The following is an 18,607-nucleotide window of genomic DNA, read 5'->3' on the forward strand; positions in this document are numbered from 1 at the left end:
CATATGCTTAGCTAATAAATGATTGAGTTAACAGCTCAAGCTTCCGAGTCAGTCCTACTGAGTAAAAGACTTGACATTTCCATGCTTCTGTATAAAAGATGATACTGTGCTAAATAGTTTACCACGGCTACTCTTTTGATGTAATTCTTACACATCAAGTGCTTCACACCCAAAATGCGAAAGTCACTCAGTAGATAGTTTTCTGTTTTCCTTTCTCTTTGATTTCCTCTAGATCCCACTACAAGTTTACAAAATAAGGGCTATGAGGTGAAACTTGAAATCAGAGAACTGATTTCTGAAAGTATCTCCCAGTTTATCTACATTTTTGGAGTCAAATTGCTATAGTACCTAAGCAACCCACAATTGTGACAGAACACCTTCCAGTTCCTTGTCATACCCATAACACCCCTAAACAAAGACTGATGCTATAGTTACAGTTATTTCTCTCTCTTTTCAGACTTACTGATTATGTACCTGATTTTGCTGCTAAGGATTTATTTGACTTTATGTGGCCCATCATCGAGTGCTTTTATTTTACAGAGAACACTCTTCTATAGAGGGAAATTGTTTATCATCCCCTAGCCTCATTGTATGTCATTATCTCCTTTTCTACAACCCTCCAGCTAGAGCCATCTAAAGAACAAATAATAGTCAAATAATACTGAAGTGCGCTGCTTACAAAGGAAGACAGAATTGAATCTATGAAATGAAGGGTAAAATGGGTTTTCAAGTATTACTCAAACCTCTGAATCTAAGCCAAATACATCTCTCAAGGTTGGAGTGTTTTGTTTGATGTTTCACTCCATTTATATTTCTCCACTTTTCAATTATTCTTTCAATATCTCTGGTCTATGTTTTAGTTTGTATATAAAAGCACTCACCTCTTTTTTATATTGACAAATCATTGGAATCTTCACATTTTATATGTTTATGTATGCATATATGTTATTGAATGTGTATAGAGGTGAGAAGAAATAGAAAATGCCTCAATGTAAAGGTAATATCCTTTAGTAGATATTAATTAAACAGCAAAGGGTCTTCATGAGAAAATGACCCCAAACTAAATAAGAAAAAAATAATAATCATATACAGAGATTCTTTAGTATTACATTATGAAAAAGTCAAATATATGTTACTTCCATAAGTTAGAAAGAATTAATGAATAACTGAAAATTAAGAAACATTTGACAGCAACCAAGGCTGTAGGAAACTTAGAAAAAATACAGTTTGAACAAAAGCAGACTATTCAAGCATTCTGAAGAGCAGGTGGCTATGTTTAATAGTAATAACCATAAGAATACTCTCTGAGTCAGTAATGTTCATCCAATTGCGGGTTGGATGTGAGGAATTTGTGCTTGAATACTTAGGCCCCAGATTGTATCACCATTGAGATGGTTGTAGAATTATTTAAAATGGAGTATAGCCAGTAGATATAATTCTTGGCTTTCCACAGCTGCATTTTCCAGTTTGAGCTGATGATATAGAATATGTTGCTGCCACATAATCCCATTGTCATGGAAATGTCTACTATCATATCTTCCTCTACTATATTTGTCTATATTTCAAACCACTAATCAAAATAAAAGACCTTATACCTTTAGCATTTCTTTCCAATAACACGTAAATAACACATAGAAAGAATTCATACTAGAGTTGTTCCTATGACAAACCTGGTTACATATCTTTTGGCCTTTTGCAGAAAGTATGTGTAAGAGTTTAAAGCTACAGTCTTGAACAGGCCTAGATATTAATAAGCTATTTTAGTGGAATCATGGAAGAATGGAACACTGATAGGAAACACACACACATACACACACACACACACACACACACACAGAGAGAGACAGAATGAGAGAGAGAGAGAGAGAGAGAGAGAGAGAGAGAGAGAGAGAGAGAGAGAGAGAGAGAGAGAGAGAGAGAGAGAGAGAGAGAGAGAGAGAGAGAGAGACCAGACAGTGGAGGCCTGGCTCACATGGCTTGATAAGATAACAGAGTATGTGGAAATGGACCAAAGGCTAGTCTTTTACATTCTAATAATCTGCTTATGTCAGAAAAGTGAATCCAAAAGTGATAAATTTACTATCTTGGTGGTAAATAGTAACATAGGGCATAAAATAGGGCATAAATACCATTCATTACTTTTAGTTTGATTTATCATTCACAGACAGAAAATATAACATAAAGTTTTGAAAATAAACAGTTGATAAAAAAATGAATGTAAATCTCATTAATATTGTACTTAAGTTGTCCTCAGAGAATGTGTCTACTATTGATAAAAGAGACTAATATGACTAAAGAGAAATAATACATTTTTCATTGGGTCAATAGAAATATTTTTCAGTGTGAGCCTAATTCAAAAAATATTCATTTGAAAAAAATTGTGCTTCTGCCATCCCCTCCCCAAACGATACTTCAAGGTAATAATGTGGAAAATGGCTGCCTGGTGAAGTATATTCCCATGGTTAGCCATGATAACACAGAGGCTGTTGAGGCTCTGGTTCTCAATGTTTAGACAACACTTCATATGGAAAACATTTCAGGAACAGAAGAAGTTGAAATTCTCACACGGGGTTGCTTTGGCAGAAATGAAGAATACAAAAGTTATAGAGATCAGGAGACTTGTGCCAAGGTTCCACTTAATAGCAGATGAGGCCAGCAATGTGTGATAACTAAAGCTGACTATAAGGAATCCTGCAAGATCCCAATGCATATGTTGCAATGAAGAGTTTGATATACTGGAGGTACCAGAAATATACAACCATGACTGTGTTGGTTGTCAACTTGATGGGATGTAATGCCACCTAAGAAACAGGCCTCTCGGTAGGGCAATAAGGGAATTGTCTTGATTAGGTTACATTAGTGGGAGGACCTACCAACTGTGAATGGGGTCATACCATAGACTCTAATCCGGGGTTTGGGTCCCGCATTGATTAGAGTAAGAAAATATATAGTATTTATCACTCTCTGCTTCTTCATTATAGACAAAATGCAATAACAAGCTTGAAGCTCTGTGGCCATGACTCTGCTGCCATGATAGAGACTATAGCTTCAAACTATGATAGACCTGTTCACCCTTTAATTGACTTTGTTATATTATTTTAACATATTAACAGTAGCATTGCCGAGAACAGTAGCCAACTTAGGAAAACTGTAGTCAGTGAGTGAAGCAAAACTCAGAATCCAGCCTTTACTATAAGCAACAGGACTGTAGGGTAGGTTTACCCAATCCCAAGGGATCCCCAGTGACAACAACACCAGGCCTAACACCTGCATATGGAGTTACAGAGCTTAGCATAAATTGGCTTTTATCTTCTTTAGCCTGGTATTGCCAAGCTGCTTCAAATACTTTGGCAAGAACATTTACATTAGTCTAGGATAAGGAAGTAGACTCAGGCAAGAATTTGATCTTGGGCTAGGACAATACTCAAGATGAATAGAAGCGGTAGAATGTGTTCTTTGTATCTTGATTCTGTTGTGAAGTCCATGAATACAGTAATCTCAGAAACTGTGTTTATGCCTTGTTTGTTCCTTGACTATTGTGTCTTTGACCCAGAGCTGACCCTATTCTTTGCATGTAACTAGAATGGTATAAAAGCAGACTGCAAAAATAAAATATAAACCTGCTTCAGCATTTTCTGGGGTCATGTTTTAATGTTGTCTAATTGTCATTTTCCTTCAATTCTTACTTCCTCCTTTCAGATCTTGTTGACTTACTGTGATGACTTGATGAGGTGGTGCCCAAAGTGATGCTTGAATATAAGGGGTACTGTGAAAGACACAGGGTTTGGGGAAGAAAGCACATGCCTAAGAAAATATAAAAAAATTTGGACTAGTGATGAGTAAACCCTGTAAAACTGAGACAGGGTAATGGAAGAGTGCTTCATGCATATATGCTTGGAGATATGCCAAAATCTGGAGGGAGAAAACAGAATTCCTTTAAATGTTTTTAGATTTTGGACTTTTAATAGAGATAGTTTAAACCTTGGTCATGAGAGGGAAAATTTTTAGAAAAGCAGTCTCTTCGGCTCCTCAGTCCTTTCTCTAACTCCACCATTGGGGATCCTGTTCTCAGTCCAAAGGTTGGCTACAAGCATCTGCCTCTGTATCTGTCAGGATCTGGCATGCCCTTTTTTTCAGAGACACGTGGATCCAGCCACATATATAGCCTTGGTGGGCATCAATGGGAGAAGAGTCCTTTGTTCCTGTCAAGGGTTGATGCCCCAGTGTAGGTGAAACCCAGGTCAGGGAGGTGAGATGGAGTAGGTGGGTGGGTGAATGAGAAAGCACCCTCATAGAAGCAAGAGGATGGAGGACAGGGTACTGGGATTCTGGAGGGGAAACTGGGAAAGGAAATAATATTTGAAATATAAATAAAATATATCCAATTAAAAAAATAAAAATCTGTCTCCCCAAATCTGGGGATTCTTTGGTGAAATAGAAAATAAAATTAAAGAAGTTTTAGAGTTTGTCTAGGGCTAAAGGAAGTTAGGAAACATCCTACTTTCTCTGTGGTTCCCATTGGGGCATCTGGTTCTAGGTCCTTTCTGTAGGATATCTCAGTTCCATTGGTGGGACATAGGTTTCTCTTCCCTCTCTGTCTAATGTCTGTCCTTGGCACACCAGTCTGTCCCTGTCTATGAGTGTATGTTTTGTCGCTTGATTATTATTCTGTTTCATATTCAAACAGAAAAAAGGTTAAAACTTTATCAGCTGGCTATTCACCCATTAATTTAGTTTTAACTCATTCCAAGGATTAAAAAATGGCAGTCTCAATTGACACAAGAAAAACTAATGAACTGCCATTGTAGCCCTGCACCTGTGGCTAGAAATATAGCACTGCTGAAAAAGTCCTTCTAAGGGTTGGTTTTCTGTACAAGCCACTCTTAATGGGGCCAACAGATTCTCAGCTTCTCTGGACAGGAAGCTGATGGCTGTTTCCCCTACAAAAATATCTGTGATTGTGATTATTAGGTTCAGAAGGTAACAAGGTGCTCCTCCCTTGAAATAACAGCTAAGAAAATGTTAGAAAATTTTGTATCTACTCTAAATAAGTAAATGTGTGTTGCTACTTCATGTTTCTTTCTGACTCATCTTAAATATCTAAGTATGTTTTACACATCTTGGTTATAGATTATTATCTTATAATTTATTTGGTATGGTTAAAAGTTTGTAGCATTAGTAACAAATGTTTACTTAAAACTGGTAACTCAGGGTTGGAGTCATTCTGGGCAACAACACATGGCATGATCCAACCCAAAGAAACAGGTCTCTAAAGATACCTCTAAATTGAAAAAATATTTTTATGTACTTCCTGTCCTAGAAACAAGACTTATAAAAGATAGAACTTAAAAGATTTCTTTAATGAGTTATTAAACACTACACCATGATTTATTCATATATGAAAACTGGCAGCCAAGCTTTGTAACATGAAAATAATGTAGTTGGTATTGATTTTAGTCAGACCAGATTCTTCATACTATTAAAAATTTGTTTTGCCTTACAAAATTAAGGTCATACTCTGGTATTACAAAAGAAACTTTTAAAAATTATAATTAAATATACATAAAACTAATAGAATATTGGCCACTTACAATTCAATCACACACTCAAGATTTTAAAACCACTTTGATTGTTGTCTGAATATAAACTTAAGGATGCTTTTTATCATGTAAAAACCTCTCTATTCAATCTACTTAGCCCTCTGGGTTGAGAAAAAATATGTAATGTGACTTTTAACCCAAACCAATAGCTTCTAATAGGTCTCAAAGGCATGAGTCTATTTCTTTTGTCTAATATACATCTGTTAGGTATATTTATAAAATACCAATTCAATACAATGATAAATACTACAGTACATGCTCTTGTAAACTAAAGTTCAAATAAGCTTCAGGGAATCAAGAGTCCTAAGATTTAGACCCCCAACATCACAAATCATATGGACTTCACATAAATACATCTGCCTCTGGATCCAGTCCAACAGGTCACCCCAAATATAATTTATATAAACAAAGACATATCATACAGATTAAAAATTACATACATTGAAACATGCATATAAACATGCATGTTTACACATGCATGTGTATATATTAATTATAAGTTAAATATAAATTATATAAGTTGAATATAAATTATGTCAACTGAATATAATTTATATATATTAATATATTTTGTTGCAATAATTATAAATCTTATGCATTAAATATTCATTATATACTTTAAATGAAAATATAATTCATACATTAAAATATGAATTAAAATGAATTAAATCTATAAAATAAAAGTTATAATCTATATAAATTACATATATTTACATATCCTCAAGTATAGGGACTTATGAAATGAGACCATGGAACTCTAAAATATCAGTTACATAAAACAAAATAGGGGGAGTTGTATACTCCTTCACCACAAAATTTTAATGTGAATTATAAATTTTTATTTTGAATTTTTTGACATTGAATACCAATGGATTCTTTGCTGCTAAGCATCTGTGGCACCCTACAACTAGGCATACATATGCCCAAGTTAAATGGAAGAAACTTCTTATTGTCATATGGCATGGTCCCAATTGGGTATTAAACTTGGAGAATAGGGCATGTTTGTGTTTTTTCACAGGATGCTGAAGGAGGGACGTGGATGCCAGAGTCACCAGTGAGAAATGCTGATGCTGGGGCAAAGAATAATTGTGAACATTGGCTTGCTGAGTGCTCTGACAATAGTCACAGGGAAGCTGTACTGGGCACAAGTTCCTAACCCACTTTTGCTACATTCTTTTCTTTGACCAAGGCCAGAAACTTGGAAGAAGAATATCTCTAAAACTTTAACCCATAGTTTAGCCTTGGGAATGCCAACATATTATGAGAGATCTGCCCACGATCCTCATGAGATTTTGTGGATCTGAATTCATAGATAAGATAGAAGTGGCATTTAATAAAATAGTTACATGGAAAGATTGTTATAATCAATCCCCAATGAGGTTTAATGTTTTCCAATAGTGTCAAAATTATTGATTGGGCTGGGAATCCATCAAATATTGTATTAAAGGACATGTCCATATGGCTTTGGCAATAAGAGTCAGATTATTTTTAATATTTGAAAGTTAGCTGACTCTCCCTATGAAGTTAGAAATACATAAAGTTGAGACAAGATCTGGATTTCAAACAAATATTAGTGCTTGTGTTAAGACTCCTAATTTTTCATTATTTTATACTGTTAAATTGGTTTCTTCTTTTCTGTGGTATTTAATGCAAGTTTTATTGATTGTACACATTTTATTTATATTAGGGTTTTAAAATCTGGCATATATATTATGGAGGTCTTTTATCCAGCTTTTTTGTTTGTTTGTTTGTTTTTATTTTGCCTATGAATAAAATAGGATCTTGGTACTCTGAAACAAAGCTTATAAATATTAGAACAAATGATTGATGTTTTAAGCAGAAGCAATAGATTAGTGGGCTTGATTATTGCCAATTTAACAGCTTCATGAATAAGGTGCCATCTGAGTGTCAAGCTAAATACCAATGGATTTGTATCACTTCTCATGTCTACAATGATAGTTACTATAATTGGGAGAAAATCCAAGACAATTTCAGGGTATTTGGCATAATTCTAAAACCTCTCAGGATATTTCAACTTTGCATACCAAGATTATGAATTTAAGGTATGCTGCTCCACTGAGTTTTGATGCTGCAGATACTGCTGATAAAATTGTTACTGAAGGTCATTATTTCCAGGGAATGGTGTGATGGTTCAGCAGATAAGAGCACAGACTATTCTTCTAGAGGTTGTGAGTTCAATTTCCAGCAACCACATCATGCCTCATATTGTCTGTTTTGGGATCTGATGACCTCTTCTGGTCTGTCTGAAGACAGCTACACTGTACTCATATAAATTTATAATAAGTCTTTTCAAAAAGTCAGTATTTCCATTTGGGTTAAGCTTCAAAAGTGGATTATATAGTTTGATCATGTTGGCCTTACTTGTCCTGAGAATACTTTTATTCCTTCACATTTTGAAAAACATTCCTTTAAGAACATCACCATATTGGCTGCCAAAATACTTGGCTTGGACCTACAAATGGATTCCCATATAGTATCTCTATTTTAACCTTCTGGCAGTCAATGACAAGTAAGATGTTTCATAAAGACTTAACAAACTAAGACAGAAATGCATTACTTTAGATAATACATATTTCATGATGGGTAATTAAGACATTTTGCCAGAACAACTTAAGAAAGCACAGTCTAGTTAATAAAGTAAAAAAAGGGGGAAATGTGGAGAGCTCTTGGTACACTTTCAAGAATATTGGCAAGAATATTTACATTGGATTAGGACAAGAAGCAGGCCCAGGCAAGAATTTTGTAATGGACTAAGACAAAACTCAAGATGATTACAACTGAGAAATGTTTTCTTTATATCTTAATTGCCTTGTTAAGTCGCTGAATACAGTAATCATGCTATCTTGTTTAAGCCTTGTTGGTTCCTTGATCAAGTTGTCTTTGACTTAGAATTGACCCATTTTTTTGCATGTACCTAGAATGGTACAAAATCAGACTGGAAAAAGTAAATCCACTTTAGCATTTGCTAGGGCCATGTTATAATTTGTCTAATTGTCTTTTTTCTTTAATCCTCTCTTCATTCCTAGAGACCCCGTTGACTGACTGAGCTGAAATGTCCACCAAGCTATTCTTTTGTTTACGCTATACCACTCTATATCATATGCATATTTTTGATTTTTAGCAAAGAAATTGTTAAGAATCTTTCTTGAGTACTAAAAGGTGGTCCTAAACTTTTGCAAAAGGCTTTGGAGACCCCTTTGAAGTTGGGTCAAACTTCATTTTGCCCTTGTGATGTCAAATACGAGAATGTAACATTATTTATTGAAAGTTCACATGATGGTAGAATTAGTTTTCTAATTAGTGGCATAAGCTTTCAGACTTATTTTTTTTTTTTTTTTTTTTGCTTTCAATTTGATGCCATACAACATCAAGGAGCTGACAGGTGTACCACCAATATGGAACTACTGATTATTTTTTCAGCACTTTGATGAACCAAATCTCCACTAATCATGAGTCAAAATAAATCTTCCCTCGCTTAGGTTGTTACTTGTTGACTAATGAAAAAAGTAACTAGCAAAAATTAAACAATTGTTCTAACATCCTATAAGAAAAGGATATCTGTACATTTATAGTAGTATTATTAGTGAAGAGAGTTTGGGGGCAAATTGAAAATATTTATTTGGCATATAAATAAGCAGTATCATGTGATACTGTGTAGCAATTACGGAGAGTAGATCAGCTGAACACAGATCACAAGTAATAAAATCAGTACTGAGTGAGAACATTCACATAAAAATTATACTAGAGGTTATTACATTTCATGAATTTAAACATATTAATGCATAAGATGATATATATTTTATAAGAAAATATCTGATTCAGATAGAAATAGTCATATCTTGGTAATGGAAGCAGGATTTAGAGACAAATTAAAAGGGAAGGAAATGAAAGGAAGATTCTATGTAAATCGTTGGTGGTTCCATGCTGAGTAGCAAGGGTTTGAAATACCCTATCCATTCATTCATGATCTCTAAAAGATGAAGGGAAAATTGGAGGTAAAGAGAGTAATGAATATAAGTGTTGTAAAAGAAAAGATAAATGGTATGACTATTTAAAATAAAATTTCACAACAAATACAATATGTGCTGCAAGCTACAAAATTTTATATTGCAAAGTATATAAATTATTTAAATAAAAATTCTCGGCTAGAAAGGCTGAAAAGTACAAGCTTTTGGAAGTTTGATATTCAAAGGTTTGTGAGAATGTGAGACCACACAGTATTGAGGAACTGGCAACACATCAAAGCTCAACCTTAGAGTGGGGAGAATAAATGTCAAAACTTGTTGGAAAGTCCTGTTGATTAATGCCATTGTTTATCATGGCACATTAGCTCCTCTAAGATTGATCAAAGTGGAGAACTCCATTTACCAGCAGGACTTCAACTTCTCTGACCTGATCTGGGGAACCCCCCTACCCCATCTACCTGTGGAAGCTAAAAAGTATGTAGTCAAATGACAAACATATAACTTCAACTTACTCTTTCCAGATAGGAGCCCACCCGGAGAGTACCTGGATTCTGAAACACCTTTCCATACCAATGAGGTATTTATAGTACTTTTAGCTCACACCAATGAAACTTCACCCTAAGTAGAACCCCTTCCCACTTTCCATGGCTCATATATAGCCCTAGTTCAACAGGAAAAACAAGAAGGTACCCAAGCTAAGATTGTCTAAGAGAGCTTTTACATTAAAATAAAATCCCTCAGGCGACCCTGACCCCCCAAACTCTCTAAACTAGACCAGGATCCTATAGAACCCACCTATTCCAGATTTGGCTTCATTTTTCCAGCCCTGTATGCAGCCTAGTCCATACAAGGAGCAAAAATCAGGACACACAGTTAGACCCCAAAATGTAAGCTACAGCTGGTGTCTAGATTGTAGGACTACAACTGGAGGACACACACACACACACACACACACACACATACATACACACACACACACTATGACAAATGGTGCCCAAATGAATTCAGCAGGATCTCTACTATGAAAAAAAAAAAAATAATACCCCTGTCCCAATCAGGCCCAGACCTTTGACATCAGCGTAAAAAAAATCCAAGCGTACATAAGTCTGAGGGAAGGCAGTCTTATATTTTCCTAATTTGCTCTTCTCTCTGTCTCTCTGTCTCTCTGTCTCTCTCTGTATCTCTCTGTCTCTCTCTGTATCTCTCTCTCTCTCTCTCTCTCTCTCTCAAAGTTTTTTTTTTTTTTTTTAATGGAAAACACATCATTGCAAAAAAAAAAAAAAAAAAAAAAAAAAAAAAAAAAAAAAAAAAAAAAAACAACAACTCACTAAAACATCATGTGAGCTCTCAAACCCAACCCCTTCCCCCTCCAGTGGATACTGATACAAACATACACGAATTGCCATGCCTGGTGGTAGTCTCCCATTCCTCCCTCCCCTTACCTATGTGCTGTAAGACACCTTTACAAACACAGAAGAATGCTCATGCCAACTCATGGCTCTTCCCAATCCCCCTCCCTTCATCAAATGGGAGAAAGTTTCCTGCTTCTCTTTCCTTTGACCCACATAACTACAATCTCCCAGAATTCACCAAAGAAACACCAGAGTCTCAGAAACTCCTGACCTTCATCTTCCTCTTGGCAAGAGTAGAGAGGGTATCCATCAGTCCCTGGTCTGGCTCTGTTTCCTGCACTGCTTGTGGTCCTGCTAACAGGAAGCACCCTGCCAGTGCTGATTCCTCCCAAAGTCAGACAGGTCGTGGGTTGTTTCTGTTTGTTTCTCTTTTTGTCTCTTTTCTCCCTCCCTCCCTCTCTGCCTCTCTCCCCCCTGTATTTCTCCTTCCCTCCATCTCTTCTCTCTCTCTCTCTCTCTCTCTCTCTCTCTCTCTCTCTCTCTCTCTCTCTCTCTCTCTCTCTCTCTCTCTCTCCTCTCCCTTTCTACTTTTCAGGAGTTAGACAGAAAGTTGCACCCTTCCTGCCTTGCACCTCTCCTAATGCCATCTGCTGAACTATGGTGACATGCAGCCAGAGGGCAATTCAGAGCTGAGATGAACATCCTCAGTAGAGGCACTGATGTGTAGGTACCCAGAGCTGGCAGTGGTGGGGTAAGCTCTGCCCTCACACTCATATATCTAAACATAAAGGACCCAGCAGACTATTGCCCCAGCTATATAGATGCACACTGCCATGTTTATTTTGGGGGTCAGATTGTATGTGAAAGCCAGCACAGAGCTGCTAGATCTAAATTATTGTTGTGATAGGCAGAGTTTCGCTGCTGTTACATTTTGAGATGACATGGTTAGGGTGATGCACAGATAGCTTCGCTCTATTACTTCTTAGCTACAATCTTGAAACAGTGAATTTATTTTTCTGAGTCTCAGTTTCTATAACTATTTAATGAGAGATATATTATAGATAATATTGTATACCCATGGGGATTTAACAAATTGTGGTTATTAATAAACTGCAGTATTTTAACAGAGTTAACCTTGAAAAAGACAGTGTTAAAGAGTTGTCCTCTGGGATGACCAACAAACACCTGACTGAGACAGATGTAGATACTTACACCCAACCATTGGACTGAAGCCAGGGACACCTCTGGTTATATTAGGGAAAGACTAGAAGAAGCTGAAGAGCAGGGCTACCCCAAAGGAAGACCAGAAGGATCAACTAACCTGGACATTTGAGATCTCTCAGACCCTGAGCCACCAACCAGGCAGCATACACGAGCTTGTTTATAGTCCCCAACACACATACAGCAGAGGACTGCCTGGTCTAGCCTGAGTGGGAAAAGACACACTTATCCCTTAAGAGACTTGAGGTTTCAGGGAGTGGGGAGTCCTGTTGTGGCTCAGGAAGATTCCCTTGAGGTCAGGGAGAAGACAAACTGCCTGGGGGGCAGGGGCTGTGAGAAAGTGGACTGTGAGAAGCTAATGACTGAACCAGAAAAATAAAAGTAATACTACTAATAAAAAGTTTATAGGATGTAATTTATGAAGAGAATGTAGGTTTGATATACCAACTGCTATTGGTGATGACAATTATCAGAGAAAAGGGAGACCATGAGTGAAAAACATGCAAATTCACAAATACTTCCATTATATTTTAACTGTGCTTTTTCAATGAGTGAGTGTGTGTGTGTGTGTGTGTGTGTTCTTCTGCATGTGTGTACATGCACAAGTGTTTTCCAAAGACTGAGCAGCTTATCTATTAGTTTTCCTAAGGCTATAGTTGAAGATTTTGGTCTGGTTGATATGGGTGCTTAGATATGAACTTGAATCTTCATCAACATCTAGAAGCAATCTCAAACACTGAGCAAGTGGTCCTCTGATTTCCAGGGAATTAGAATCATAAAGAAAGAAAGAAAACAAACTGGTGTCCTTTAAGATGTAAATGCCCAAAACAATTCAATTTTAGCAGACCACATATGTTTTCAGAATAAAAAGGCATTTGCCAAGTGGTTCCACATAGACATATGTGAGAATCAAAGACTGGGAGAGAGAAACACTGTGCCCGAAGATGATCATTTCATTACAGTTTTTGTGAATCTATATCCATAATTTGTTTTCTAAAACATAACTGGTAACAAGAAAACTTTTCTCCTCTTAAGTATGAAACACTGGAGGAATAGGAACAAAGGTGCCATTGTTGAGAAAATGTAATTTGGTTCAGGTGAAGAGGAAAGAGGAAGAAAGTTATAATCTTCTTCACTATAGTAAGAGAAACATTTCAAACTGGCCAGAGGTTGCACATTACAGAGCAGATTTCAGTTAGAAAGCCATACACTCCAAGTAGCTTCCTGGATTTTTAGTAGAACACTCAAAGAAAATGGTGTTTGAAAATTAAGGCAGAGACAAAAAGAACATTTTAGAAGGGTTAAAAACAAAAGAATGGAAAAGTAAATTTTGTAAAATTTATTAAACAAAATCAAAATTCTATAGGTTATTTATAATGATTATATTTAATAAGTGGGATTTTAGATATGAACACAAAAGAAAGAAAAGCAAACTATTAAACAAGCTTGGCATTGCAGTAAAAGTCAGCTTGTGAAGAACTTCAGGAGCAAATAAAAGTATGTAAAAGCTTACAGCAAAGAATTCAAGAATTAAGAAGACCAGGGGTCTTCTGTGCTAACATAGTTAAATCATGAAGCCTATTGTTATTTTGTTCTTTTTCTTCCTTTTCATTTTGTTTTGTTTGTTTGGTTGGTTGGTGGTTGTTGTTGTTTTTGTGATGTCAAGGTGAGTTAGCATTGGTATTAAACACAATAGCAACAACACATATTTCAGGAAGGAGTCACATAAAGTATTGTGGAACTGAGGGGATGATAGAAAAGAAGAATCATTTATTTTAAGTCTAGGGGTTTCATGACAATTCATTCTTAATGTTCTATGAGCTTTCTTCTTTTTCAAAGAGATGAAATAACAGAAATATAGAACAAAGCCTGAATAGTTGGACAAGTGAATCAATTAATAAAACATTTCTATGAAAAACATTAAATGTTGACAATGGTGTTAATTTTTCTGTTTCAGTTAATTATTAGCTTGGTCATTTACTAATGTATCAGAACCTTCATTTCAACGTTGATGTGATAATACATGTTTTCTTTTTTCTGTCATAAACAAAGCAGGTGTGGCACAGGCAAATCATGACTTATGCAGAAGTGCTTTAGGGATTTCCATTAGGCTAAGCATAGGCCAACTCCACTAGGATTAGCTTTGAACCTCGTTGTATACATTCAAAAGCTTAACTTTAGAAAAGTAGAAAAATGTTATTTATTAACTTATTGGCTATTTCATGTGGTATCAATCTACTGTGATACCTGATGTGTAGCATGATCTCTATCAAAGTATAAGTTATGGTTTTGCTAAACTATGATCATAACATATTAATGGTCAAATCTAATATGTTGTTTCTTTATTCTTAACAGAATGACTCTTTTAACACAATGAATTGCTCTTTTTAATCTATTTTGAGGATTTCTTTATTTAGCATCTTGGAGAAGTAAATATAGAATAAATATTCCTTAATAGAATCACACATTACTATAAAACACAAGTTAAACTGCCAGTTACTGTTGTAACTTAATGAGTTTCACCATTGAAAGGGTCATCCAAGCAAGGTCACAATTTAGTTATAAAATGGTTGTTGGCACACTCTATGCAATATCAAAATCAATAATGGTATCAGATAAAAAACAGATGGGAATGAAGTTTGTGAATCATCCATTATCATGTGTACTCAATAAACGATTTAATTCTATTGAAAAAAAAGACACACAACAAAATGTAAGATTAAAATAATTAAATGGTCACTGAAAATATAGTAGTATATTAATTTTCCGAAATTAGACTACATTAAAAAGCAAAAAAAAAAGGCTATAATTTGATTTCCGACTTCCTATTTTTCTTATTTGATTGAAAGGATACATAAGAAGAAAGGAATACACATGAGTATAAAAAGTCAAATCAAAATATCATCATACAATCTTAGGAATATGGTGTCCTACAAAGAAAAACTATACATGGAGAATAAAATAATAGAAGTTTGTCGTTTAAAGAGGATCAAAATGTAACCTTGCTTTCTATTAAAAAGGGATAAAATATGGTGCCCCAGTAAAAGAAATAATGTGAATAAAGTTTCATGATGCATAGGTTCTAGGACATGTAATAAAGCTTATGGTCTTGCGGACATAAATAAAGCATAAGAGCTGTAAATTAACTCTATATGTGCATAACCTAAAAAGACATATATTAAAATGCAGTCATCAAGATTAATCAAGATATATTCATGGGTGCAATAATAAAGCACATCCATGTATTTTGGTCATAAATTAAATTTTGATAGGCATTTTCATCTCTATCCTTATTTCTTGCCTAGTAAATACTTGAAATAGTTCCCAAAGAATTATATTGATTAGATGTCTTAGAAAACATGGCTCTCATTTGTTTTTCACACTTTCAAATATTATTATGTGTAAGCATGTACATTACATCAATACAAAATATATTTTGAAAAGAAAATTGATAAAAAATGATAGACGTGAAGGAAGGGCAAGAAAAAAGAAATTTTGTGTTTTGTCTAATAGCATCTTAGTCATTCTTTTTTTTATTGAAGAACTTTATTTTTAAAAACAAAGATAAATATACAAATCTCAAGCTTTTTTGCATAAAAGCATACGAACATACCTCTGTCATTGCTTGGCTTTTGTTTTTCTTGTTCTTTTAAGGTTTGATAGTGTGCATCAAGATCCCACCAGACACAATGAGCACAAAGTACATGCAATCATTCTTAATGACTATGTTAAATTAGCATGATTTTCAAAATCTAAAAATAAACATTTTTTAAGATATGTATAGCACCCTCTCAGAGTGTGGTACACCTGGACCTTAAATCACTAATAATCCAAGAAGAGCTAAGATAATAAATAGCCTTGTGGCAATTTTTGGTATTCAAATATCATTATGCTTAATCTATACTTACCAAGAAAACTATTTCCATGTTACCTTCTGTCCTACATGTACTTTATGCTTATGGTAACTAGTGGGATTTCAATGCATGCTACCAAACATCTTAAAGAATTAAGACTGACAAAAATATTCATATAGTGTTATGCCAAAATGCCTTTAATAATCTGTATATTTATTCCTCTTTTTTAAAATAAAGTTGTAAGAGAGAAAAATATTAACCTTTACAAATATGAGTATAGAACTGTTGAATAGAGAACCCTAAAGAAAATAAATATGTTGTTCTAAAGAAAACAAAAAACACAATCTGTCCTGTTTGGTAAATGTATACATATATATCTGTTGCAACCCTTTTAAAATAAAGAAATTATGTTCACACAAAAAAGATATATATAGCAATCTATCCTTAATCTATAGTTATATCTATCTATCATCTATCTTCTTTTTATTTTTTATTTACCATTTTACTGTCTGTCTACCAATCTATCTTCTTTCTATCATCAATATCTCTATCTTATATCAATCTATCTATTCCTTTCATTTTTATTGGATGCAAATTTATCCTGGTTAGTAACAGCATTAGTGGTCTGAAGATGACATCAGTAAAATGAAAGAGATGCTTTTTGTTATCTGGAAGTATATTAAAGAAGCTAAAGCTGGTTGTTTTCTCCAACAAATTTCAGAAGTATGTTCTATCCACATAACTGTAAGAGTCACAAGGACAAGATATAGGATAATATAAATTTATCATTATCTGGAGTCCAATTTTAATAATGTGTCATTTGAAATGTGTGATGTATTCAGGAAGAAGAGCACGTTAGAATAATATTAATAGTCAGATGGTTAATAGTCTAAGGGTTATTATAGAAAGGAATGCTTCAACACACCCTTTTAGGAAGGTGTTGGAATAAGTTAAAGATGGCCCATGACATTTAATGTTGACTTGCAAAATAAATAGAATCCTTTTCTAATTTTTTCAGGTATTTTTGGGTTTGTTTTTATAGTTTGCAGTATGTACTCACCAACACTGATGCAGCTTTCTCCATCAGTACCCAGTGCCCAGCCTTCATAGCAAGAGCACTTGACCATGTGTTTGTGCTGCTCACACACTTGGCTGCACCTCAGGTGGGAGGCACAATAGTCCAGGATTTCACAGGTTCTATTGTCCTTCTTGAGCTGATGTCCCTCTGGGCAGGAACAGACAATTCCTCTTCCTGGTACAACAGAACAGTGGTTGCTACAGCCTCCATTGTTCAGAGAACATTCATCTGTCAAGGGACAGATGTTCTTGGTCAGATTGTTTTTCCAGTCCCTACTACTCACTGATTGAAATCTCTAAGTCTGGAATTACAGTCAGAGATTTTATTACCTAATATAAATCAATCCCCCACACTCAATGGGCACAAACATTGCTAGAAATCATTCATTAGCAGAATTTATTTATAAATGATAAGCATTGGGAATGCAATTTTTAATTTTTACTAAATTTATAATATAGCTTCTGGTACCCCATTGATACAAATGCATTCAGCACTTTTGTTACAACTGGAAAAATAACTCTCAACTATTTAGAAGCTGGTCAAAATCAGTTGTAAATGCCTTTCAAAACAGATACAGACATTGATTACCTGAGTATTTAATGCTTATAAAAAAGTACACATATGCATATGGAATTACAGTAATAATGAGGAATTGTTTCTTTGTTCCTGTGTCTTATATATCAGTCGTTATGACTAACTCAATGAGTGCATAAAACTATATAATGGACAAAGAAAATTTTGCTAGTATTTTAGCACTAGTAATGAGCAACCATTATTGAACATATAAATAACGAACAAAGTTCATAAATAGAATGCTTTCCTCACCCCACTTTTATTTACACTTCAGATATGTGCATTTATTATCACTTTTATAATCTCAAAAGTTTAGGCTTAAGAAAGACACAGAATATATTTAATTATATATCAGCCTGAATCTGAGTAGAAAATTAAAAATATCAGACAAAGAAAATTAATGTTAAATGGGGAATATAACTTTCAAAATGTGGACCAGCATTTTCAGTATGAACAAATTTCAGAATGTCATGCTCTTGAGTAAGAGCACAGATTTCTGTTTTTAAATCCCAATGGAACCTACTACTTCCTCTATCCCCCTACTCTAAACTCTTTTCTTATGTTCCCTACACTTTCTCACTATTGCCAAACAGGAAAAAGGTACAAAGCAACAAGCCCAGGAGCTTCTCACTATTTCTTTGCACCAAAAATACTATTTTGAGTTGGGCATGCATGGTTCTAATCACTGAAATAGAAAGATTGAAACAGGATGGATCTTTGTGAGCCTGAGACCAAGCTGGTCAGTAGCCACAGTAAGTTTGTAGTAGGCCGTCTCTGCACAGTGAGACAAAAATGTTAAAATAAAACAAAACAACAATATTAAGCAACAACAAAACTCAAGCAAAAATAAGAATTTACCAGTAGTTTCTGAAAATTAGTCTAGGCATGCTTCTTCATGAAATTGATAAAAATTACTGTTATATAAAAACTGACAGATTGTAGC

At 34.8% G+C, this 18,607-nt stretch overlaps 1 protein-coding gene across 1 annotated transcript in view; it reads right to left on the reverse strand.

Moving 5' to 3' along the window:
- LRP1B (LDL receptor related protein 1B) overlaps positions 1-18,607 on the reverse strand; it is a gene marked incomplete at both ends in the record, with an annotated part of 1,929,155 nt that overhangs the window by 658,340 nt on the left and 1,252,208 nt on the right. Inside the window, one exon of the mRNA XM_080928219.1 lies at positions 17,074-17,319. Within this exon, the coding sequence (XP_080784345.1) occupies positions 17,074-17,319 (246 nt within the window). The remainder of the gene's footprint in view (positions 1-17,073; positions 17,320-18,607) is intronic.

The sequence above is a fragment of the Micromys minutus genome (genome assembly GCF_963924665.1).
Source record: "Micromys minutus genome assembly, chromosome: 13".
In the NCBI taxonomy this organism is placed as follows: domain Eukaryota; kingdom Metazoa; phylum Chordata; class Mammalia; order Rodentia; family Muridae; genus Micromys; species Micromys minutus.